Source organism: Eriocheir sinensis, chromosome 21 (assembly GCF_024679095.1).
Source record: "Eriocheir sinensis breed Jianghai 21 chromosome 21, ASM2467909v1, whole genome shotgun sequence".
NCBI lineage: Eukaryota > Metazoa > Arthropoda > Malacostraca > Decapoda > Varunidae > Eriocheir > Eriocheir sinensis.
This window is the reverse complement of record NC_066529.1, coordinates 3,315,629-3,342,512: the sequence shown is the minus strand read 5'-3', so window position 1 is coordinate 3,342,512 and position 26,884 is coordinate 3,315,629. Positions and strand designations below refer to the sequence as shown.

Here is a 26,884-nt window from a genome sequence, read left to right as displayed (position 1 = left end):
AATAAAGAAAAAGATAATTAGGAGTGATGAAGGAAGGCAGTGGACAATTAGAAGGGATAATGATAACAAAATGGGAAAAATAAAGGTAAGAAAAGATAGTAAAGGATAAGAATAATTAGGAGTGATGGAAGAAAGTAAGGGACAATAAGAAGTGATGATACTGATAATAAAATAAATAAACAAGGATAATAAAAGATACTGAAGGAAGAAAATAACAGATAACGATGATAAGGAAATAATAAAGGGTAATGGAAGAAACTAGGAGATAAGAAGGATAATAATAATAATAATAATAGAAAGACAAGAATAACTAAAAATGAAAATGATAATAGACAAATAAATAAGGATAATAAACGACACTAAACAGACAAAAAACAAGAGATAATGATGATAATAATAGATAATAATTGATTTGAGGGATAAAGAAGAAAAGAATAAAGAAGAGATTGAGGAAAGACGGAAAAGGAGAAGAAACGTTTTTATTTTTTTATCCTTTGGCAATGGAAGAGGATAAGAGATGATAAGGTTAAGGGTAAGGGGTCATACATAGGAATATACATAGGGAACATACATACATACATACATACATACATAGGGTAACGGAGGAAGGAGGGAAGGAGGGGCGGTACTAACAAAGGAGGGTCGAGCTTACTGTTTTGGGTGCCTGGCGGTGGCGTCGGACCAGCTGGCAGCAAAGTCCGCGTTCGATCTCACACTCGGAGCTCAGCGTGCACGGCTCGTCTGCGGGGGAGGGGGGGAGTGAATGAGCGTGACTGTGTAAGTAGAGTGAGTGAGATTAACAGACAATAAGATAGAGAGATATAGATAGATAGGCAGACCAAGAGAGTGTAACGTAGAGAAAACGGTTTTCCTCTATCTATAACTTTAAAAATGGGCTTCAACATCCAGCAGGAGAGAGGGACAGGCTTCCGGGTGATGGTAGGGTGATCAGTGTGTGTGTGTGTGTGTGTGTGTGTGTGTGGGTGACTGGAGGCGTGTTAGTGTGGAGAGTATGTACTATTAAGCCGTGGAAGGAGAGTTCTCGCTGCATAACCTCAATGAATGGTATATTTCCGTAAGTTTCCCCGTTTTGAAATGATATCAATGTACGAGTATATGAGCAGACAGTTAATTATAATGCTTTAAAGCGAAAGAACTAGGGTTTGATATACACTGTAGAATTTTTGTACATACCATTTAGTTTAATACTCATACCAGCATAAAATGAACTCACTGTAGCGCTAAATCTTCACTCAAGCTTTAATTGTTTACTGGAGCGCTAATTACTCTTTGAAACGTTTTATATTGTAGCGGTAATTACTCCTTCAAACGCTTAATAATCACTGGGGCGTTAATTACTCCCTTTAAACACCCTCTGGAACACTAATTACTCCTTGAAACGTTTAATAGTGCGGCGGTAATTACTCCCTCAAACGCTCAATACTTACTGGAACGTTAATTACTCCCCTTTAATTCTCATTGGAGCGCCATTTTCTCTTCCAATTGATATTCACTGCAACGCTAAATCCCCGCTTAAACGTTCAATACTCACTGCAGCGCTAAATCCTCACCTAATACTCACTGAAGCGCCAAAATCCCCTCCATTCAAACATTTAATACTCACTGCAGCGCTAAATCCTCACCTAATACTCACTGAAGCGCCAAAATCCCCTCCATTCAAACATTTAATACTCACTGCAGCACTAAATCCTCACCTAAGGTTCACTGTAGCGCTAAATACTTCTTCATACGCTCAATACTCACTGTAGCGCTTCTTGCCCTGGAAAGGAACGCAGGCGCCCAGATCGCAGTACATTCCGGCGCTGCACTCCGAGTCGCCGACGCACTCCGATCCCTCACGATGGTCGGCGGCAGACATGCAGGTCCCGGAGGCTGTGGAGAGAGGGGGGGAATGAGTGTGATGCGAGAGAGCGATGGAGAGTAACAGTAAGCGAGGGAATGAGACAGATTAATAGACAGATAGATAGATGGATAGATAGATAGATAGATAGGGGGAGAGAGACCGTGTGTGTATTGCAGAGAACGGTTTTCCTGTTTCTCTAACTTTAAAAATAGTCTTCTACATGCTGCACAAGGGAACGAAAGGCGTACAGGTAATGGCAGGTGATCATCGCGTGTGTGTGTGTGTGTGTGTGTGTGTGTGTGTGTGTGTGTGTGTGTGTGTGTGTGTGTTGAATTCTAAGTAACGGCTATTCTCTATTATTTATATATAGTTGCGTGTATTGTCGGTCATAAATTTTTCTTTGTCTATTCGAACACATGCAAACTTTTTTTTTTTTGGACTACAATGAGAGACTACTGCATGTCTGTGTATTTGTAGCACTGTTGTAGCAATAACAACAGTAATATTAGAGGTAGTAGTGGAGGTAGTAGTAGTAGAAGCAGTAGTAGTAGTAGTAGTAGTAGTGGTAGGTAACAGCTGCAGTAATAATCTTAATAATGATAATAATAATAATGATGATAATAATAATAATAATAATAATAATAATAATAATAATAATAATAATAATAATAATAATGATAATAATAATAACAACAATTACACTAATGGTAAGCGAGTCATTAATAACAATACACTTTTATAATGAGGAACTGTTCTCGACAATTACTTATTTCCCTTTTAATGAGAGAGGTGGGCGGGAGTATGCAAGGGGTGTGTGTGTGTGTGTGTGTGTGTGTGTGAGAGAGAGAGAGAGAGAGAGAGAGAGAGAGAGAGAGAGAGAGAGAGAGAGAGAGAGAGAGAGAGAGAGAGAGAGAGAGAGAGAGAGAGAGAGAGAGAGAGAGAGAGAGAGAGAGAGAGAGAGAGAGAGAGAAAGGGGAAGGGACCAGAAATAGACTGAAGGGAGAGCGGAAGGGAGCGAAGGTGGGGAAAGGAAGGGAGGAAGTGAGCGATAGTGGACGGAAGAGGGAGGAAGGGAAGGAAGGGAGGTGGAGGAAAGGAGGGGAGGAAGATGAGTGGGTGGAGGGAGAGAGGAAGAGGGGAGGACGAGGAAGCTGACGTGGGCTTGAGGACAGGAAGGAGTGGGAAAGGAGTACAAAGGAGAGGACTGAAGGGAAGATAATGGAAAGGAAGGAAAGGTAATGGAAAGGAAGGGAAGGTAATGGAAGATAAGGGAGGGAAAATACTGGAGAGAAGGAATACAGGAAGAAAGAGAAGGAAAGAAGGAAAAAAAAGAGGAAAGGAAGGGACGGAAAAGGAAAATATATTAGAAAAGAAAAAAGGAAATGAAAGAGAGAAAAGGGAAGGGAAGGAAAAGGATATTCTATTGGAAGGAAAAAGGAAGGGAATGAATCGGGGGAAAGGGCAATGGAAGGAAAGGGAAGGAAAGGGAAAGAAAATGAAACAAGAAGAATGAAAGTAAAGGAGAAGGAATAACAATGGGAAGGAAAGTGATATGAAAACAGGGAAAGGAAAGGAAAGGGACATGAAGGAAAGGAATGGAAAACGAACCAAGAGAAGATAAGGAAAACTAACGAATGGAATGGAAAGACAGAGAAAACAAAGTAAAGTGAAACAGAAAAATAGTGATGGGTAAAGAAGAAAAAGGAGGGGAAGGGAATGGCAGATCGTAAAAAGAGGTGGGTGAAATAGAAAGAGATAGCACGTAGGGAACACTTTAAGACCAGACAGAAATGGAATAGCTCTACTGAAGAAGGATGCAGGCAGACAGGTGGGCTGGGGGGCAGGTACTGAGATGTGTGTGTTGGGAGGGTGAATGTGGTGTGACAGGCGGGCTGGGGGGAAGCGGAGTGAGACAGACGGGCCGGGGCTGCAGGTAAATTGAGACAAGTAGGAGGGCATGAGGTAACAGCATATTGGGACAGGTTGGCCGGAGAACAGTCTGTGGCAGGCATGGTAGTGACAGAGAGGTATTTGGAGGCAGGTTGGTTGAAGACAGGTTAAGAAAAAGGTGAACTATGTTGAATGCCGGTACAGGGACTGAAAATACTAGAATAGGGATAGACATAACAGCAAAGGTGGTCCGGAGAACAGTCTGTGGCAAGCAAGGTAGTGACAGAGAGGTATTTGGAGGCAGGTTGGTTGAAGACAGGTTAAGAATAAGGTGAACTGTGTTGAATGCCGGGACAGGGACAGGAAATACTAGGATAGGGACAGGCAAATTGGGAGAGGTGGGCTGCGGAACAGTTTGTGGGAGGAAGGTCGAGGCAGTTTAGCTGAAGATAGGTAGAGCAAGAGCTGAACTAACGATGATTGGTGGAACAGGGACAGAAAATACTAAGGTAGATATTATACATCTCACATCTCACATCACCTATTATTAAAGGCCAAAGAAGGGGTCAGTCGGGTCCTAATGAGTGTTTCATCAGGTTCATTGTACAGAAGAAGGGTCAGACTACCACCAGGGTCATATAACTACTCCTGGAAATGCCCACAACTCCTACGAAAGCCTTGTCAAATAGATGTTCTTGAGCGACGAAATACCTTATAATACGACCCTAAGAAAGGTAACGTTAGACAGGAATTAAAAGGCATAAACTAAAGAAAAATAAAGTAAAAAGAGGTAGACTAAGGACAGATACAGAAACGTGTGAGCTAAATGATAAAAAGAGACGTAAGACATATATTGAGACCGATCAACTAAAGAAAACTAGCGTAAAAGATCTGGACTGAGGACAGATATGGGGCCAGATGCATTGGAGTCTACTAGAAATACTGAAACAGGTAAACTTTGGCATTGGGACGTATTATCCAAGACAGGTATATTAAAAGAGCTGGCATCCGGACAGGTGAAGGAGAGCGATTGGATGTTACTGGTTCGCTACTTTAAATGCAAATAAGCCGTCGTGTTTGGCCGCCAGGTAGAAGAAGAATGGCAGTGATAGCAGTTGTTGGAGACGAATTGATCCCGAGGGAGAGCACCGGGAGACAGGGCGTTCAACTTGTCCGATTCCTGTAGCCTTTTTGTTTCCTTTCATTTTGTTTGTGTGTTTGTTGCGACGTGTTTACTGATAGAATTTTGCCTTTTCGTATGTGTGGAGGTGGGTTGGGGTGGAGTGTGTGTGTGTGTGTGTGTGTGTGTGTGTGTTCAATTGCCTTTTATCCTTCTCATATGATTACAAACACAATTTCTTAAGATTCCCCTTTAATTACCCGTTTTTGTATCTCCTTTTTTCAGATTCTCTCTCATACGCTGATGAGAACGAGACACTGGACATTGATTCGGGTATTGGAAACTGAAGAAGAGGATCATCGACTTCAATTGCTCCCCGAGGTTAGTAGTAGAGGATTGACATTATTAGCCTGTGGCATTACGCTTCAATCATCTGTTCTCTCTCTCTGGTGTTTCCCTCAACTTTCATCAACTAATCTAAAGTGCACAGAACTGAACAGAAGTGAAGTTGTAATAAGACGCCGTTGTTATTATTATTTTCTTACGGTGAAGCAAATTAAGACAACATTGAAGAGGAAAATTAACCCGGTAGCAGCGATGGGCCAAATTTGTGGTTTTACCGTGTAGCAGCGACGGGCCAAATTTGTGGCTTTACCGTGTAGCAGCGACGGGCCAAATTTGTGGCTTTACCGTGTAGTAGCGACGGGCCAAATTTGTGGCTTTACCGTGTAGCAGCGACGGGCCAAATTTGTGGCTTTACCGTGTAGCAGCGACGGGCCAAATTTGTGGCTTTACCGTGTAGCAGCGACGGGCCAAATTTGTGGCTTTACCGTGTAGCAGCGACGGGCCAAATTTGTGCCATGATATAAACCCCCCAAAATAGATGATACATAATCTGACCACAAATGCTTTGATATATATTATGAAATGGTTTGAGTGAGGGGTGACTTTTTCTCATTTTTCTCGCTTAGAAGGACCTTTAAGAAACATGATCCTCGCTGCTGAAAAAAAAAAAAAAATGCTTGAGAATACCGTGAAAGAGAAATGGGTTCGACTGTGTTGCGATATTCCCCAGTCTCTTCACAAGTTCCATTAACCCTCAGCTCTTTCATGAACTTAAGTGCTTTTATTAACGGTAGAGGGTAATTAAAGTTTTTGCGTAATGCTATCATGATCTGACGAGCGTAAGGGTGGGAAGGAAGACGAGTTGGAGGGCGGGGAGACTTCAAAAAGAAAATAAGGTACAGGATTTTTTTTTCTTCTTTTGTTCGCGATTCAAGTCTGAGAAGTCATGCGTCGAATTTATGGTTTGGTGAGGCTGGTTGGTTGTTGTTGAGTGTAAGGTCGTTAGGTTGTTAGGCTGTTAGGTTGCTGTGGAATGAGGACAGTAGTGGAAATGATGATGTCGTCTGTGTGTGTGTGTGTGTGTGTGTGTGTGTGTGTGTGTGTGTGTGTGTTATTTCACATTAATGCTCTACGATCATCCTTTCAAATTACAACACATAAAAAAGTGACCTGAAATAAAACTCTTCATTGGATGGATAATTATCTCATCGTGAATTCATGATCAATTAAAGACTCGTTAAGTGCTTCACCGATTCGAAATAATTAATTACGCGAAAACTTTCACCCATCAAAGCCAGCACGAAAATAATAATGATGATGATAATGATGTTAATGATGACGATGATGATGATGATGGTGATGATGATGATGATGAGGAGGAGGAGGAGGGAGAGGAAGAGAAAGTACAAAAAATGGGAAGAAATAACTGAGTCAGGGGACGAGGCAGAGGACGAGGTTGAGGACACATAAGGAAGAGGAAATGTCGATAGGAGGAGGAGGACAAGGATGAGGAGGAGGAGGAGGGAGAGGCAGAAGAAGTAGAAAGAAATGGAAAGAAATAACTGATTCAGGGGATGAGGCAGAGGACGAGGATGAGGATATATAAGGAAGAGGAAATGTCAATAGGAGGAGGAGGACGAGGATGAGAAGGAAGAGGAGGGAAGAGAGGAAGAAGACGAGGGGGGAAATAACTGATTCAGGGGATGAGGCAGAGGACGAGGATGAGGATATATAAGGAAGAGAAAATGTCAATAGGAGGAGGAGGACGAGGATGAGAAGAAAGAGGAGGAGGAAGAAGAGGAAGAAGACGAGGGGGTGGTGGGGGGAAGTGAGGAGCAGGAGAACAAGGGAGAGAAGACAAAATCGAAAAATGGTACGCCAGGAAGGGAGGGAGAGAGAGAGATTACGTTTATTTTTTTCTGAATTATAAAGGAAACAAAAAAAAAAGCTTATTAGGGGACGATGACGTTCTGACTTATGTATAACGTAATCACGAAACCTTATTTACGGAGTTGATGACGTTAGACTCTTAAGAAAAGGATTGATAGTATTCTTTTTATTTTTACAGAGGTGCGAAGGGAAGGGAATGGGAGAGGGAAGAGGTAGAAAGAGAAGATTTGAGAGAAAAGAGGGAGAGACAGAAGAGGGGAGAGAGAAGAGGGGAGCGAGAACATGGGAGAGAGAAGAGGGGAGAGAGAAGAGGGGAGCGAGAACATGGGAGAAAGAAGAGGGGAGAGAGAAGAGGGGAGAGAGATGATGAATAAAAAATGACCCACTAATCGCTGCTCCTAAATAAAAAAAAGAAAGAGTAGTAAAGAGTGGTCAAAGGAGAGGTCAATTTCGGGTGGATAGAGGGCTTGAAACTCTCCTCTTGACGTGTTTATATACAGAAAAAAGACAAAAAAACATATAGATGTGGAAATTGCGTGAGACTACGTTATCTTCTTAAATATGCAAAAAAAAAAAAAGAAACGTTATAAAAGATAGATGATTAGGGTCTTGTTTTATCCACACGGAGAGATTACGTTATCTTCAGAAGAATATATAAAAATACTGAAAAAAGAGCTGATTAGGGTATTAACTTATGTACACAGAGGCCCACTGTTCTTGCTATCTTCTTAAACTTGCGTCATCAGCCAGTTAAACAGTTCCTATCTCCTTAGTTCTGCTTCGTTTGCACCTTTTAATAAGTATGTAGTCACCTTCTCCCTCTTCTTCATAACTTGCCTCTCTCTTCCCTCCCTCCCTCGGTCTTTCACCCCCTGTCTCATTGTCTCTTAAATGTTTCTACCTGCTTATTTCTGCTTCGTTTGCACCTTTTAATAAGTAGATAGTCAACTTCTTTCCCGTCTTCTTCATAACGTACCTTCTCCTTCTGCCTCTCCCCTTTTGTCTACCTGTCTTTAAAATATTTATATACCTGATAATGTCTACTCCTTTTCTACCTTCCAATAATTAGTCACTCTCGTCTGTCTTTTTCACGTCTAATCTCTCTGTTCCCTCCCTCCCTCCGTCTTTCGCCTCCCGTCTCACTGTCTCTTAAATGTATCTACCTGCTTATTTCTGCTCCCTTTCCACCCTCCAATGAGTAGTTACCGTCGTTTCCGTCTTTTTCACGACTTACCGCTCTTTTCCCTCCCTCCCTCCTTCCATCTTTCGCCTCCCGTCTCACTGTCTCTTAAATGTTTCTACCTACTAATTTCTACTCCTTTTGTACCTTCCAGTAAGTAGCTACCTCATTTTCCTTCTTATATACGTGTCGCAAGCCTATCTCTCGCTTCCTTTTACATTCTCTCTTTATATAAACGCCTCTTCAACTGCTCTCCCTTTGTGGCAAGTCGCCCTCATCCTGCTGCGTTTCAATGACCTCTTTGTACCTTTTCCCTGACGTCATAAGCCACCTACTGCTCCTATTTCTCCTCCTCAGCAAACACGTCCTCTGTCTCCATTCTGTCCCTGTGTCGCGAGTCGAGCATGTGCACCTGCCCCACTGTCATCTCTCGGCACCTTTCTCTCTGATGTCACGAGGCCGGGTAGCGCTAGTCAGCCGTCTCGCGCTTCTCAAATGTGTACTCGGTTCCTTGTGACACACGGCCATGATATTGTTGTTCCTTTAGACTCGTGTGGCGGCGTTGATTGTCAGGGCATGTTGTCGCTACTTGCAGGTTCCTTTCTGATGTTACGAGGAGAGGTAGCGTTAGTCTGCCGTCTCTCACCTCTCTGACGTGTGCACTCGGTTCCTTGTGACACTCGGCCTTGGTATTGTTGTTCCTTTAATCTTGTATGGCGGCGTTGGTTGTTAGGGATGTTGTCGCCATCTGCAGCTTCCCTCCTTCCTTTGTAGTTTTCCTTTCAAACGATATATATAAAAGTAGCAACGTTTCTTCGCCTCCACGCCATCTTTTGTGCTGGTTTTCTGTTGGTAGATCTCTTTTCTTTTTTTCTTTTTTGTTATTTTATTGTTTTTACTTATTTCAGTCACCATCTTCATATCATCGTCATCACCATCATCATCATCATCATCATCATCATCTGCGTTATCTTATGTGTTTATCTTTCTTATTCGTATTTTTCTTTCCTAATGTTTTCTTCTTTGTTGTTATTCCTCTTTCTTTCATTTTTTTCTCTCATTTTTTTGTCTTTCTCATTTTCTTTTTTTCTTCGTCTTTCACTTCCGTTACTTCTCTTTTATTTCTCTTTCTCTTTCTCCATTTTTATTCTCATTTTCATTCTCCTCTTCTTTTTTCCTTTCTTTCTCACTCACTCCCTCATTCATTCACACACACACGCACACGCACACGCACACACATTGACACACACACTTTCCTACCTCTTATCTCTTCTTATCGCCAACACGCGCCACGATGATACCAGATAAAGAAAAGAAAAGAAAAGAAAAAACATCTCCCACGCATCAACAGTTACGTATATCTTGCTTCCTCCCACCTCTCCTTCTTTTTCGTATTCTCCTCCTCCTCCTCCTCCTCCTCCTCCTCTTCCTCCTCCTCCTCCTCCTGTTTTCTCGTGTCTTATAAGGCCTCCCTCTTTCTTTCTTGTGCCTCTTTCTTTTCCTCCACAATACCTTTCTCTTTTCTCTTTTTTCTCTTCTCTGTTTTGTTTGATTTCGTTCTTTTCCTTCGTTTTTTTCGTTTTGTTTTTCTCTCTCTCTCTCTCTCTCTCTCTCTCTCTCTCTCTCTCTCTCTCTCTCTCTCTCTCTCTCTCTCATTAGGAATAGCATCGCACCTGACCTTTTTACTGATTCTTTGGAGAAAACTTTATAATCCTGTTCTTTTATGATTTGGTTTTTGTTTGCTGTTGTTGTTGTTGTTGTTGTTGTTGTTGTTGTTGTTGTTGTTGTTGTTGTTGTTGTTGTTGTTTCTGCCACTGTTGTTGTTTTTGCCGTTTTTTTTGGTCGTTATTATCTTGTTGTTTTCGCTATGCAGAATCATATATAACAACATGAAACGGATTGCAGGAGTTATCTCGTTTTTACTTTGAAGTACAACAATTTTCATCTATTTCACTTTTTCTCCTCGCCGCCTCGGACTGATTCGCCTTAATTTACAGAGAAAGCAATTAAGCAAACGTTCCTACAAAGCGAAAATGCGTTTCCCTTGTATTAACCTAATAAGTCAAGATAAAAAAATAGTTAAATTTACTATGTGGAAAGGCGGGAAGCAATTCATAAGCTGCCTTTGTTTTGTACACCAGTGGAAGCAGCTCCGGGGAACACAAATGAAGAACAAAAGGTCCGCTGTTTTTGAGTTGGTAATAACTGGTATCTCTTAACCCGGTAGCTGCTTGGGTCAGGTTTCTTAGGTTAGGTTAGGTTAGGTTAGGTTAAAGGCCCCTCTAAGTAAAATAATGAGAAAGAATCATCACTCACGTAAACCATTTCATAATATATATATCAACGCATGTGTGATCAGATTATGCATCATCTTATTTGGGAGGTTTATATCATGGCAGAAATTTGGCCCATCGCTGGTACACGGTAAAGCCACAAATTTGGCCCATCGCTGGTACACGGTAAAGCCACAAATTTGGCCCATCGCTGCTACTGGGTTAAATAGTGAGAGCTTGGAGTACGGCCGTTCGTGACTTTATGAATCATGGTGTGGTGGTTAACGTGCCTATTTACGAATCTGCGTTTCCGGTCTTGATCACGCTCAGTCATTAACCTTCCTAACATTTATTTTTTACGTTTCGGCCTATGGCGCTAGTTGGCTTTCTTGGTGAGGCGTGGTGGTCAGCCTCAGCCCGTAAAAGCGCAGGCAAGTGTTTATAGAGGCGACATCTTGCTTGACTCATACTGGCCCCAGGAGTTCATCTTTGAGTTTTTTTTTTTGAGAGAGAATCGAGTCCGGGTTGATAGTTGGTCTTCAGGACAGCATGTGGGTAGTCTTCGGCCACTCGGCAATGATTGAAAAGTCCCAGCTGTGGCGGCGGGCAGGACTCCAACTCGCATTTTCCTGGACGCGGCGCCTTCACGCTAACCACTCAGCCACTGCCTCCCCGTATTGATAAGTTAATATGTTGATGATAAACGGGTACCTGGAAATCCTGGGGAAGGTAAACTGTGATAACCCGGATGTCACTATTTCCTTGTGTCCTGAAGTAATGGATTTTTACTCGACTCAGGCTCAGGGGCCGAAGACACTGAGCTAGGCGCCGACGTAGTGCGCAGCTTAAGCAATGCTCCCTACTGTTTCTATAATATATTTTTGGTCTGGGGATTACAAAATTTTAAAATGGATAAAATAGATATTCTGTGAGATTATTATTTACTTTTCGCGGGATGCCCTCGAGGTCTCTGAATGCAAGGGAGAGTTAGCAGCTTAAGCAATGCTCCCTACTGTTTCTATAATATATTTTTGGTCTGGGGATTACAAAATTTTAAATTGGATAAAATAGATATTCTGTGTGATTATTATTGATGCCCTCGAGGTCTCTGGACGCGAGGGGGTTAGCAAGCAATGCTCCCTACTGTTTCTATAATATATTTTTGGTCTGGGGATTACAAAATTTTAAAATGGATAAAATAGATATTCTGTGAGATTATTATTTACTTTTCACGGGATGCCCTCGAGGTCTCTGGATGCAAGGGAGAGTTAGCAGCTTAAGCAATGCTCCCTACTGTTTCTATAATATATTTTTGGTCTGGGGATTACAAAATTTTAAAATGGATAAAATAGATATTCTGTGAGATTATTATTTACTTTTCACGGGATGCCCTCGAGGTCTCTGGACGCGAGGGGGAGTTAATCTCTTCCAGTAATTAATTAAATCAGAGGCGGAAAAGAGAGATTTTCAAAGAGTTTTACAGAGCGCGGAAAAATTATATACATATTATTGAATCACCGACGATTTACGTTTTCCAGCATCCGAATGCCTCGAAAAAGGAAGACAAAAATAGAGCGTAGTCTTAATATGATTGTCCAGTGAATAATTAATCTGATTTATGTGTCGACGGAGGGGTCATTAGAGCGATGGATTTATGTATGGATAGATAGATAGATAGATAGATAAAAAAATAAAAAAATAAGTAGATACAAGTTTTAAAAGAGATAGACAAGTAAGTAGATAAATTAAATTAACGTTTTTACTACTTACACGTCCGTTCATCCACACACATACATACATACATACATACACACATACATACATACACAAATATCATGCGTAGAAACATACATGGATACATAGGTACGTTTTAATTACAAACTTACACACACACACACACACACACACACACACACACACACACACACACACACACACACACACACACACACACACACACACACAAACCCTGGAGAAAAATCAACATAACATTAAAAAAACCGAAGGCGATGAAAGAGAAAAGGACCCTGTTGATATACCTCGGTTGAGTGATCGATAGGAGCAGGAGGAGGAGGAGGAGGAGGAGGAGGAGGTAAGCAAAGAGTCTTAGGAGCTCAGGTTAAAGGTCAAAGGTGGTGGTTGTGGTAGTGAGGGTGTGGTGATGGTGGTTGTGATGGTGGTGGTGGTGGTGGTGATGATGGTGGTGGTAGCGAAGGTCAAGGTGGTGATGCAACAGGTAGAGTGAGATTCTCAAATACACGTTAGGTAGAAAGGAATTATATGAACGTTAACCTGAGTTCTTTGATCTACCAAGAAGGCTCTGAGGAAAGGAAATAATACGTAATACAAGAACTTACGTAAAGATGAAAAAAAAAAATAATGAAATACCAACCCACATCAGAATAGTAAAACACGTAACATTTTTTTGATCAACACCTGAATAGAGACAAGGTCGTTACCGATGGGAAAGTGAAGAGGGAGAGAGTGAAGATGGAGAGAGAAGAGGGAGAGAGACAAGAGGGGAGAGAGAAAAGGGAGAGATAGAAAAGGGGAGAGGAGAGGGAAGAGAAGAGACGAGATGGGAGAGAGCAGGGTGAGAGAGAAGGAAGAGAGAGAAGAGGGGATAGAGAAGAGGGGAGAGAGATGAGGGAACAGAGATTAGGGGAAACAGAGGAAGGGAGAGAAAAAAGAAGAGAAGAGAAGAGAAAGAGAGACGAGGTGAGTAAGAAAGGTGAGGGAGAAAGGAGAGAGAGAACAGAGGAGAGAAAAGAGGGGAGGAAAAAGAGGGGAGAGAGAAGATAGGAGAGAGAAGAAGGGAGATAGATGAGGGGAGATAGAAGAAAGAGAGACGAGGTGAGTGAGAAGGGTGAGAGGGAAAGTAGAGCGAGAACAGGGGAGAGAGAAGAGGGGAGAGAGAGATGAGGGGAGAGAGAAAAAGCAGGGAAGGAAGATAAGGACGTGAAATGATTGACAAGCTCGTGAATACATAAGTTTGTTATATAGACAGACAGACAAACGACGATGATGATATAAGGGAATGGGACCTCTGAACAAATGAATGAAAGAGATAGATAGAGAGATAGGGAGAGATTGATAGATATAGATAGAGAGATAGATAGATTGATAGAGAGAGAACTACCCTTGTTATGAATATGGAAAGGAAGGGATGGCAAGGGAAGGAAGAAGGGGAGGAAACGATATAAATAAAGATGAATGGTATGAAAGAAAATAAGAAATAAAAGAATGCAAAGTTTGTCTGTGATGAAGGAAGAGAACGGGAAGGAAGGGAACGAACGAGTGGCAAAAAAATAAATAAATAAATAAATAAATAAAAAAATAAAAAAATAAAAAAAGTTGACGCACAAGCAAGAATTAAATCTGCTCTTTAAAATCACACACACACACACACACACACACACACACACACACACACACACACACACACACACACACACACTCCCAACGTACGTATTCCAAGCATGTTTTTTTCAATTTTTTTTCTATTCAGGTAATGTTTGTAAATGTCACCCTTTCAGCCAATACATTTTCTCTTTCTTTCTTTTACGCAACACGTCAGTTTTTTTTTTCTCTTTTTTTTCTTGCTCTCAGACTGAATGAAAATGCCCCAGTGCACTTACGAGAGAGAGAGAGAGAGAGAGAGAGAGAGAGAGAGAGAGAGAGAGAGAGAGAGAGAGTAATTTGCTATTCGATTCCTACTATTTATTTATGTTACTAAAATAATGATGTTGCTGGAGAAGAGGAGGAGGAGGAGGAGGAGGAGGAGGAGGAGGAGGAATATACAAGGAACGAAAAGGGTGCGTGAGAGAGAGAGAGAGAGAGAGAGAGAGAGAGAGAGAGAGAGAGAGAGAGAGAGAGAGAGAGAGAGAGAGAGAGAGAGACCGACCGACCGACAGACAGACAGACAGACACACAGACAGACAGACAGAAATAAACACTAATGAAAGACGAGACAGTTTCAAAAGGCAAATTGTTTGGGTGTTTTCTTTTTTTTCTTTCTTTTTTTCTCTCACGAGGTAAGTTTTAAGTGACCCTCGTTGAAACTTTTGAGCGTTTCTTGTTTCACTCTCTCGTGAGTTAACTTTCCTTCAGTTTACTTTACTTTTGTTTTCTTTAATTCAACTCTCTTTTTTTTCCCTGCATTTTCATTCCTTCATTTTCTTCTTTTTCCTTTACTTTTTCCCCTGTCTTCTTTTCCCTGCATTTTCACTTCTTCATTTTCTTCTTTTTCCTTTACTTTTTCCCCTGTCTTCTTTTCCCTGCATTTTCACTTCATTTTCTTCTTTTACCTCTCCATTTTTTTCTCCTTTCTTTTTTTATCTCTTATTCTTCCTGTACATTTTCTTTACTCCCTTCTTTTTCTTTACTTTCCTTTCTTTGTCTTTAATTTTCTCTCTCATTCTCTTCCTTTTATCTTTATTTTTACCCTTCCTTTTTTCTCTCGTATTCTTCCTTAAACTTTTCTCTTTTCCCTTCCGTTTCTTTAACCTTTCCTTCTTAGTCTTGCATTTCCACTCCTTCATGTTCTTTCTTTACCTTTTTTTCTCTTCCTTTTCTCTGTCGTATGTTTCCTAACCTTTCCTTTTTTCCCTTTCCTTTCTCTCTTTTTATTCTCATTCATCTCGTTTATTTTTACTTTTCTTTCCTTTTCCTTTCATTTAATACTCTTTCTTTTATATCCCTTTTTCCCTTACCCATGCTTTTCTTTTCCTCCCTACCCTTCCCTTTCTTTTTCTTCCCCTCCCTTTCCTTCCCTTCCCTTCCCCTCCTTTCCCTTCCCTACCCTTCCCGTCTCTTCCCTTCCCTTCTCCTGCCTTCTCCTTCCTTTCCCTCCCCTTATCTCCTATCTTTTTTTTTTATCTCTCCGCCTTTTCACACTTTTATTTTCGCTGTGTTGAAACTCGAGCAAGAAAAAAAATAATTAGCTAATTTTAAGTGGAGGAACAAAAAGAGGATGGATGGCAAAGGCTTGTAAAAAGGGCTAATTGTGTGTGTGTGTGTGTGTGTGTGTGTGTGTGTGTGTAACAGAGAGAGAGAGAGAGAGAGAGAGAGAGAGATTAAAGCCACCAAACTTATTTACGTCTCTCTACAGCTAAATGACTTCCCTTTTTCTCCCATTTTCTCTCTCTCTCTCTCTCTCTCTCTCTCTCTCTCTCTCTTGCCCTCCCCTCTCCCCATTGTCTCCTTTCCAATAAGCTATTTTCAAAAGTTAGACAAGATTTGACCCGCGTCGCCCGTGGTTCTAAAATAGTCCTCCCTTAAAGCCTTTTCTCCCCTCGCTGCAGTTTTCCTTCTTTCCCTCATTTTTATCTGTTTGTCCCTCTCTTTTTCTCTCCCTTATCGCCGCCTTCCTTTACCTGTACTTTTTGCACCTTACTTTTTTCCCTTTGCTTATTTGACAAACTCGTATTTTTCCTGTCTTCCTAAATTTTCCTTCTTTTCCTTCCCTTGTATCTTGTTATCGTTCTTTTTCTCCCTCATCGCCTTCTTTACCTGTACTTTTTTTGTACCTTACTTTTTTCCTTTTTATTGCTCGACTAACTCGTATTTTTCCTGTCTTCCAAATTTTCCTTCTTTTCCTTCCCTTGTATCTTGTTATCCCTCTTTTTCTCCCTTGTCACCGTTTTTCTTTTCTGTTCTTTTTCCTCTTTAATCTTTTCCCTTCTCTTACTTGACAAACTCGTATTTTTCCTTTCTCTTCTCTCCTCTCTCCTGTATTTTCTTCTATTTTCCTTTTTTCCCTCTTTTCTAGTTAGTTTTCCTTCCATGCCCTCCTCTCATTTTCATTTTCTCTTTGATGGCAATATTCTCCTCTATACGTCATACTCATATTTCCCTCTCACTCCTGTATCTTCTATTCTCCTTTTTATCCCATTTTCTATTAGTTTTCCTTCCCTACTCTCCTCCCATTTCCCATTCTCTGTGATAGCTATATTGTCCTCTCTATATCATGGTATTCACGTCCTATATACATATTTTCACCACTAACTCGTGTATTTTCCCTCGCAACCTCCCTCGCTCTCCCTCTCTTACCGTCTGATGCGTCTGTCACGTTATCTAACTCATAATTCTTCCTGAGTGGCGTGAAGGGAAGTGAGGAAGGAAAGAAAGCGGGTAGGAAGAGGAGGAGGGTGAGTAAGGGAAGAGAGAGAGACGGGAAGTAAAGAACGAGGGAATAGGAGAAGAAAGAGAATAGGAGAAAGTGAGAGAAGGTAGGGACAAGGAAAGGGGAAGGAAAGAAGAAGGGTAAGAGAAGGAGGAGGAGGAGGAGTTGGGGGAGAGAGAAGAAGAGAGTAAAGATTGAGGAAGTAGGAGAAGAAAGAGTAGACGAAGGAAAAAGACTGAGAAGATAGGGATGATGAAGGAAGAGAAGGTTATGAAAATAGGCAAATGTAATCAACACTGTAACTATGGAGAGTGAACGGGGAAAGAGGAAAGGAAGCTAAAGAACGAGGGAATCGGAGAAGGAGTAGACGAAGGGGGAAACTGGAGGAGGTAGGAATGATGAGTCAAACGAAATCGAATGCCGAAATTTTGACAAGTCTGGTCATTTTGATAAGATAAAGAAAGACAAAATACTGGATATGAAGTGCAAGACCAGAAGAAGAAATTGAGTTTGAGGCGAAGAGCTGAGGATGAAGAGATAGACAGGGTCGGTGAAGAGGAAAATATCAGGAAGAGGAAAGAGATGAGGAGGATAAAGAGCGGGTAATAGGAGAGAGAGGAGTGGGGTGGGTATGGGTGGGGAGGTTATGGGTGGGGAGGGAATGGGTGGGGAGATTATGAGTGGGTAGGGTATGGGGAGCAGGACGCGTCTCCCCATCATAAAGAGGGGAAGATGTGGGGAAATATCTGGCCCTGGATGAATGGTTTTTAAATTGCTCTGTTGACGGAGGAGGAAGGGAAGGAGGGAAGGGAGGGAGAGAGACGGAAGGCAAGGAGGAAGGTAAAGAGAGATGAAAGGGAGGAAAGAAGGAAGGGAAGGAAGAAGGACAGGAGGGATGGGGAGAAGGAAAAGATGGAAGGGAGGAAAGGAGAAAGCGAGAAGAGAGGGAATATGGGGAAGGAGAAAGGAATGGAAGGATGAAAGAGGCGAAGGAGGTAGAAATTGCCTTGTGGGAGGGGAGAAGAGAGGAAATATAGGAGGGCAACGAGGAAGGAAGGGAACGAGGAAGCAAGGGAGATAAGAAGTGAGGGAAACAATGCTTTAAAGGAGGAGAGAGAGAGAGAGAGAGAAAATGGAGCAAGGAGGGCAATGAGGAGAGAAGGGAGGAGGAGGAGGGAGGAAAGGAAGGAGGAAGAGGAGGGATGGATGAAGGAAGGAAGGAAGGGCTCTAAAAAGGAGGCAAACATCTTTAGTCGAGAGAGAGAAGGGCGGCTAATTAGTCTTCCTTAATTTCAACTCTCATTTCCACTTAAGATGATGATTATGGCGTGTGTGTGTGTGTGTGTGTGTGTGTGTGTGTGTGTGTGTGTGTGTGTGTGTGTGTGTGTGTGTGTGTGTGTGTGTGTGTGTGTTGTGTTTGCCTGCATGTCCACCTGTCATCGCATTCAAATGAGAAACACATATTAACACACACACACACACACACACACACACACACACACACTAAAAAAAAAAACTCGCAACACACAGCGCAACACTCCCTCTGAGCACAAAATAACGCCCCCCCAATCAACACCACAACCTCCTTTTACACTATGGGTCGTATTACTTAACATTTCGGCTTCCGGGGACACGTATTTGACAAGCCTTACGTAGGAATTTCGGGGATTTCTGGGGGTAGTTCTATGACCCTAGTGGTGGTGTGACCCTTCTTCTGTGCCATCAACCTAAGGAAACACTCATGATAACCCAAATGATCTCCTTTTCGGCCTTTGGAAGTTGTTGATGTGAGAGGTGAAAGCATCTGAGTATACCAACCTATGTATCTTACCCCATATCAAGCTCCCCCCCTTCAACCCAACACCACAACACAACGATCTCCACAACCCACATTTCCAAGCCCCAAATAATACACATAACACTGAAGGACTCCAATCCATAACCCCACACTGACTCATCCCCTTCCATTATCTGTCTCTTCATTCACTCCGTACCACTCCTGTCCCTCTATCCCTCCTCTTCCTCTTTCCATCTTCTTTCTATCCCTCCCTCTCCTTTCTCTCCCTTTCTCTCCTTTCTCTTTCTCCCTCTCCTCCTCCCTCTGAAACTCTAATACCTCCCACGTACAGTATCCCACAACACCCTAACTTCCGCATCAACACATCCTCTCACCCCTTCCACTAACTCGCACATCCCACCATCACAATACACAGCACATACCTCCACTAACTTAATCTCCTTAACCTTAAAACTCCCCACCCACAAATTTCCCCCACCACACCTTAACCTCCACAAGACCCCAACCTTACAAGACCCCAACCTTACAAGACCCCAACCTTACAAGACCCCAACCTTACAAGACCCCAACCTTACAAGACCCCAACCTTACAAGACCCGAACCTTACAAGACCCCAACCTTACAAGATCCCAACCTTACAAGACCCAACCTTACAAGACCCCAACCTTACAAGACCCCAACCTTACAAGACCCCAACCTTACAAGACCCCAACCTTACAAGACCCCAACCTTACAAGACCCCAACCTTACAAGACCCCAACCTTACAAGACCCCAACCTTACAAGACCCCAACCTTACAAGACCCCCAAACTTACAAGACCCCAAACTTACAAGACCCCAACCTTCTCACCCCCTCCAGTAAATTACACATCCCACCATCACAACACACAGTACATACCTCCGCTAACCTATCCTCCTCACCCCTAACACCTCCCTTCCACAATATCCCACACCCTAACCTCCACAACACCCCATCCTTTCATCCCTTACAGCAACACCCCGATCACACCATCATAGCACACAGCACATACCTCCACTAACCTATCCTCCTCAACGCTTACATCTCCCACCCACATTATCTCACCACACCCTAAACTCCACAACACCCCATCCTTTCATCCCTTCCAGCAACACCCCGATCACACCATCACAGCACACAGCACATACCTCCATCGAACTCAACACACAGATGGCCGGCACAGCACTGCTCGTTGGCGGTACAGCGGCGTCCCTCGCACAGCTGTTCCTCAAGCAGCTCCTCGCCTCCTAGCAGAGCCTCCAGCAGCTGCTCCCGAGGCGACATTAAGCGCTGGGGACAAGAGGGAGAAATAAGTGTTTGTTAGAGTGAGATTAATGGTGAAGATGTGTGTATGTAGGGAGGGTCAGAAACGTGAGGTAAGGTAGGTAGATCATTATAGAGGTCATGGGTAAAAGTTTGATAGGTGGGGAGTATGCAGAAGTAGGTAATTGGGTGAGGGAGAAAGGGAGAAAGGGGTGGCATAGGGAGTGGCAGGTAATGGGTGAGGAAGGAAGAAACTGATAAAGGGGAGAGGAAAATAGGTAATAGGTAAAAGTTAAGGAAGAGAAGGAGAGAGGCGTGGGAAAAGGAGTGGAATTAATAAGTAGAGGACAAAGAAAAAGGAAAGGGAAACGAAGGATTCAGAAGGGACGAAGGAAATGGGAATGAGGGAAGAGAAAGTATGGAAGAGGAGAAGGAGAAAAAAGAAAAATGAGGAGGAGGAGGAGGAAGAGGAGGAGGAGGAGGAGTGAATGGGAGGACGTAATGATGGTAATGAATGTAAACACGCACATATTACGTACACACACACACACACACACACACACACACACACACACACACACACACACACACACACACACACACACACACCTGTATATCTTCCCCCTGAGAATAATCATCCAAAAATATCACAGGTATATAATGTCACTACCTCCTCCTCCTCCGCCTCCCCCTCCTCCTCCTCCTCCTCCTCCTTTTTTTCATTCTTTACTTTTGTTTTTTTCTATTTTGTCTCGTCTGTCGCGTGATGTTCGCTAATCCGTCTCGTCCATTTATCTTCCCTGTTTATCTCCTCTACCTGTTTTGTTTTATTAATTTTCCTCGTTTGCATATATTATTTTTTTCTATTTTTTTGTTTTCTGTTTCTGTACGTAATCTATACTTTGTCTCGTTTTTTTTCCTTTTCCTTTTCTTTCTCCTCGTCCTTCTCCTCCTCCTCATTTTTCTTATTTTCCTTTTTCAACTTTTTCCTCCTCTTCCTCTTAATATTTTTTTTTTGCTTTATGCTGTTTCGTTTTGTTTTTCTCGTATTCTATTTTTTTATTGTTTTTGTTTTTTTCTACTCTTTTTTTATTTCCTTTCTAATTTTCTGTATTTCTATTTCTTTCTATTCTTTCCTTTTTTTATTTTTTTCCTTCTTATCATCCTGTTCCTTCTACTACTCCTTCCCTTCCTGCTCCTCCTCTTCCCCTCTCCTCCTCCTCCTCCTCCTCCTCCAACTAGTTTCGTTTTCCAAGTAAACACACAAATGAACGTCAAAATATGGAATCTCTCTCTCTCTCTCTCTCTCTCTCTCTCTCTCTCTCTCTCTCATCTTTCTTTTTTCAATTTTAACCTGTTTTTTTTTTCTCTACTTATTTATTCCTTTGCAAACTTTCTTATTTTTGTTTTAACCTAACTCACTTTACTCACCTTCTTTATACTTCCTTCTTTCTTCCTTTATTTCCTTCTTTTTTCCTTCTTTCCTCTCTTCCCTTTGCCCATCTTCTCCCCCCTCCTTTCCGTTCCTTCCTTTCCTCCTGCAAATATTATGTTCCCTCCTGAATAAGACCTGAGAAATTGAGAGTTGGAGGGAGGGAGGGAGAGAGGAAGGAGGAGAGGAAGGAGAGAAGGAAATTAGTATGTAAGGAGGAGGAGGAGGAGGAGGAGGAAGGAAAGTAAAGGTTAGGGAAGGATCGAGAAAGCAGAAACGGGGTAAGTTTGAGAAGAGGAAATAAGAGAAAAGAAGAAAGAAAGAAGGAGATGAGAAATGAGCGAAGAAAAGTAGTAAGAGAGAGAGAGAGAGAGAGAGAGAGAGAGAGAGAGAGAGAGAGAGAGAGAGAGAGAGAGTCCGCTTTGGAAGTTGGTATGTTATATATGTTGTGAAATCCTCCTTCTGAACCTCTTCCTTCTCCTCCTCCTCCTTCTCCTCCTCCTCCTTCTTCTTCTTCTTCTTCTCCTCCTCCTCCTCCTTTTCATATATTTTGCCTTCGTCTCTATCCTTCCTTTCTACGTCTTTTTCGCCCTCCTTCTCTTCCTCTTCTGATATCCTCTTCTTCCTCTTCCTCCTCTTCCTCTTTCTCGTTCTGTTCCTCTTCCTCTTCCTCTTCCTTATCCTCTTCCTTTTCCTCTTCCTCATCCCCTTACTCTTCCTCATTCTCTTCCTCTTTCTGTTCCTCTTTCTCTTCGTCTTCCTCTTTCTCTTTTTCTTCCTCTTTCTAAGCCCTCTAGTCCTCATTCTCCATTCTCCTCATCCGTGTCCTCATCCTATCCGCTCATTCCTCCTCCTCCTCCTCTTCCTCTTCCTCTTTCTCTTCCTCTTCCTCCTCCTCCTCCTCCTCGTACCTCGCCGTCAGACCGTCCCCTTTAGAACGCTGGGTTGGTGACCTTCCTCAAGGAGACCAAACCACGCCCACTGCCCGCCCACACACCCACCCACTACACACTCCCCGCCCGCGCTAATCCCCCCCCGCACGCGCCTCTCCCCCCCACCCCCCACCACTACTACAACCACGACACACCCACACCCTTTCACCCTACCCATTCACCCCTTCACCCCCGTTCCTGCTCTGACGTTCCATCCATACACATCTACAGTCACATCCTACTCATTCATCTGTCTTGTACTTTATCTTTCCTACGCTTCCTTTCCTCCCTACTCCTGTATTATTTTTTTTCTACTCCCATTCATCATCCATCATTCATCCCATTTTCATCCATTCACGCATATGCATCCATCCATCCGTCTCTAACTCTGCCTGTTCCACTTGTATGTGTCCCTGCTTCTTCATCCATCCATTCATCTTTCCAATCACAAACACACCACTCACTCATCCACTCACCCACGTATCTACTCACCCATCCACTCAGAATTCCACTCATCCATTTGATCCCTTTTCACCCACTTCCTTGATCACCCACTCACCCATACTTCGTCACTCACCTACATCCATTCTCATCCACCATCCTCACTCACTACACCCCTAATTATATTTATCATCCATCCCCATGTTCTTCCTCACTCTCAACCTTATATTCATTCCACTCATTCTCACCTGACCTCATTCCATCCTCCTCCACTTTTTTTTAATCTTATCTGCACCTCCTTTTTTTTTTTTCATACCTTACCTACAATCCACTCTTCCTGCACCATCCTCTTCCACATTTTTTCCTTACCTGTTCCTCATTTTCCTCCCTCTAACGTACCTTACCTTTACCTGTCCTCTCCCTAACTCCACGGTCAGCTTTTCCTTCCATACAGAGATTTCCTTTCCACCCACGCAGGCCTCTCTCTCTCTCTCTCTCTCTCTCTCTCTCTCTCTCTCTCTCTCTCTCTCTCTCTCTCTCTCTCTCTCTCTCTCTCTCTCTCTCTCTCTCTCTCTCTCTCTCTCTCTCTCTCTCTCTCTCTCTCTCTCTCTCTCTCTCTCTCTCTCTCTCTCTCTCTCTCTCTCTCTCGCTCTCTCTCTCTCTCTCTCTCTCTCTCTCTCTCTCTCTCTCTCTCTCTCTCTCTAGGTCGATCTCTCTCTCTCTCTCTCTCTCTCTCTCTCTCTCTCTCTCTCTCTCTCTCTCTCTCTCTCTCTCTCTCTCTCTCTCTCTCTCTCTCTCTCTCGCCTCTCTTGTTTACTCTCCTTCCTCCTCCCTCTCTCTCTCTCTCTCTCACTCGCTCGCCAAACACTCTCGTTAGCCAGCAGGGGGCAAGATTGCGTGACACGAGTCCAGTATTGGTCACGGGGGGGGGGGGGGGGGGTTTACGTGTGGAGAAGAGTGGGTGTTGGGCTGTGTTTTTGTGTGTGAGTGGGCGTGGAAAGAGAAGAGTCGCGTGTGGTTGGGTGGAAGAGATGGAGTGGGGTGTGCGAGGATGAGGTGATGGTGGAGTGTGTGTGTGTGTGTGTGTGTGTGTGTGTGTGTGTGTGTGTGTGTGTGTGTGTATTTGAGGAGAGAGTGAGGTCTTTCGCAATGCTGAAGAGGAAGGAGCGAAGGAGCATGGACGGAGGAGGAGGAAGAAGAGGAGCAAGAGGAGGAGGATTTCTTTGTGAATGAAGGAGGGGAAAAAAAAAGTGGAGGGGCAAGAGACGAGGAGGAGGAGGAGGAGGAGGAGGAGGAGGTGGAAGAAGAAGAGGAAGAAGGGTAGAGGAGGGGAAAGTTAGATTATGTTTGTATGGAAAACGGAGGAAGGAAAGGGTGTGAGGGAGGGAGGGAAGGATGGAAGGATGGGAAGGATATGGATCTTCCTGTTTGTGATTCTTTGGAAATACGAGACTCTATAGGATCTGGACTTCCCTCTGTGTGTGTGTGTGTGTGTGTGTGTGTGTGTGTGTGTGTGTGTGTGTGTGTGTGTGTGTGTGTGTGTGTGTGTGTGTGTGTGTGTGTGTGTGTATAGGAACCTAAACCAACTTACCTGTAAAAACTAATCTACTTTCCTATTCCTCTCAGGTACTTCAGAAACTCCGATAAGGTAAGTTTGATGAATCAGTAATGAAGGTAAACACGTCCCTTCTTAAGTTGAGGTAGGAAGGTAAGGGAGGAAGGTAAGGACGAGGAAAAGGGGGAAGGAGACCAGCTTGGGAGGATGAGGGAAAGGGGAAAGAGGTAAGGAAGGTCAGGTCGAGAGTAAAGGGAGACGGGGACCAACTTGAAAGGAAGGGGAAAGGGGGAAGGAAAGTAAGGACAGGGAAAGGGGAATGGGACGAACTGGCATGCATGGGGGATAGGGGAAGAGGTCCAACTTGAAGGGAAGGGGGAATGGGGAAGGGATCGAACTTGTAAGGAAGGGGGAGAGGGGTAAGGTAAGGTAGGGGAAAGGTAAGGAAGGTAAGGAGAGGTAAGGTAAGGAAGGGAAGGAAAAGGGAAAGAGGGAAGGAAACCAACTTGCAAGGATGGGGAAAGGGGGAAGGTAAGGTAATGAAAAGGTAAGGAAGGTAAGGAAAGGTAAGGTAAGGAACGTTAGGAAAAGGGAAAGAGGGAAGGGAACCAACTCGCAGGTAAGCGGTACTCTACAATCTTGCTCAGGTAGTTCTGTGAAACGTGTCTAATTCAGGAACTCGTCAGGGCGGATTAATCTTTCTTGGGAGTAGGGAGAGAGAGAGGAGGAGGAGGATTAGGAGAAGAAGTAGGAGGAGGAGGAGGAGGAGGAGGAGGACTAGAAGAAGGAGTAGGATTAGAAGGAGGACTAGTACTAGGAGAAGAGGAAAGAGTAGGACAAAGAGGAAGGAATAGGAGAAGAGGATGAGTTAGACAAGGAGGAAAGAGTAAGCCTATGAGGAAGGAGTAGGAAAAGGAGGAAGGAATAAGACTAGGAGGAAAGAGTATGCCATGGAGGAAAGCGTTTGACTAGGAGAAAAGAGTATACCTAGGAGAGAGGAGAAGAACTAGGAGAAAGGCAGGAGGGAGAGAGACAGTAAGGGGAAAGGAGAAGAGGAGAAAAGGGAAAGAGAATGGAAGAGTTATGGAGGCGAGAGGAAAGGAGAGGAGAAGAGAGGAAAAGAAGAGAAGTTATATAAAGCGAAAAATACGTCCCCAGTGTTTTTTCCTTGAGGGAGTGGAGAAAGTAGTGGAGTAAGGCGTAGGAGAAAAAAGTAAGAGGGAGAACAAGAGACTCAAATTCCGCCCTCTAGCCCCCAGGGAACAGAATAGAGAGAGGAAAAAAAAGCCGAGTAGAATCAAAGGAGGACAATTTCACGACTCGTCAACGAACCAGAAAGAAGTTACGTTGTATAATTGTCAAACTTGAGTCGCTTCGTTTTTGTTTTCTTTATTTTTTGTTCCTGGATTGTCTATTTTGTGAGGCGTAGAGACTGGATGACGTAGAGATTAGATAGTGGAGGAGAGAGAATAAGAGAAAGGTGTGTAGATAGAGGAGAGGAGAGGAGTGGAGAGAAGATAGGAAGAGTGAGGAGTTGAGTGATGAGTGTAGATGGAATAAGAGAATAAAAGAGGGTAGTTAAACAAATAAATGGGTAGATAGAACAGAGGAGATGGGAGGAAAAAGAAAGTATATGAGTGTAGATACGATAAAAGGAGAGGAAAAGAAATAAAAATAAAGGAAAAAAACATGAAAACAGAAACAAGAGACCAGACTAAGTGATGGAAATTAAAACTGAAGAACGAGAGAAAGATGAATTTAATGAGAGGGAAAGATATGAAATAGAGAAGAGTAGATAAGAGGAAAGAAGAGTAGAGAGAAGAAGAGATGAATAAAGAAAAACAGTCTTAGTTGAATAGGAAGAAGTAGGAAAGAAGAGAGAAAAGAGGAGAGGAGAAAAAAAGACAAAGGGAAGGAGATTAGAGGAGGGGAGGAGAAAGGAGAAAAAGAGAAGCTGTACAACGCGAAAAATACGTTCCCACAATTTCTTTCTCTTAAGTAGTAAAAAAAGAACTCGTTAATTCTTCCCGTCAGCGAACAGAGGATGAAAAAAAGATCTTACAACTGAGCAGGAAAGACTGAAGGTGTAGATGATGTGAAGGGAAAGAAAATAACGATGACACTGAGCTCGTAACATAGAAGATTACGTTGTAGTGTGTGTGCGTGTGTGTGTGAGTGTGTGTGTGTGTGAGAGAGAGAGGAGTAGATTATGTTAATTGTATTCTTTTGAAGATTACAAGAACATCGTGTAAATGAGGTCTGAAACTCCATTAATCATTTCCCTTTGTTTATTTCTTTATTCTCTTTTTCTTTCCTATTACCCTCTCTGTTCCCTTCATTCTCTTCTAGGTCCTCTCTCAATCTCTCTCTCTCTCTCTCTCTCTCTCTCTCTCTCTCTCTCTCTCTCTCTCTCTCTCTCTCTCTCTCTCTCTCTCTCTCTCTCTCTCTCTCTCTCTCTCTCTCTCTCTCTCTCTCTCTCTCTCTCTCTCTCTCTCTCTCTCTCAAGTCCCTCATTATTCCTCCATTCCTTTCCTCTTTCTAGAAACCCTCATCTCAAGTATCCTTTTACCTCATTTCTTAACTTCTCTTATTTATCTTTCCCTTCTAGTTCCCTGTTTAGTCCCCTCTTCCATCCTTCCACTTCCTTCCTTTCTCCTCTCGTCTCATTTCCTTCTAGTTCCATCGTAAGTTCTCCCTTCCATCCTTCTAGGTCATTTATTCTTCCTCTCATATCCTTCCCTTCCAGTTCCCTGTTTTA

At 43.0% G+C, this 26,884-nt stretch overlaps 1 protein-coding gene across 1 annotated transcript in view; it reads right to left on the bottom strand.

Moving 5' to 3' along the window:
* The window catches only part of LOC127001522 (ITG-like peptide), a 100,087-nt gene that overhangs the window by 8,651 nt on the left and 64,552 nt on the right, over positions 1–26,884 (bottom strand). Inside the window, exons 4-6 of the mRNA XM_050866134.1 lie at positions 19,652–19,793; positions 1,765–1,893; positions 653–741 (exon numbers count right to left, since the gene is read on the bottom strand). Of these exons, the coding sequence (XP_050722091.1) occupies positions 653–741; positions 1,765–1,893; positions 19,652–19,793 (360 nt within the window). The remainder of the gene's footprint in view (positions 1–652; positions 742–1,764; positions 1,894–19,651; positions 19,794–26,884) is intronic.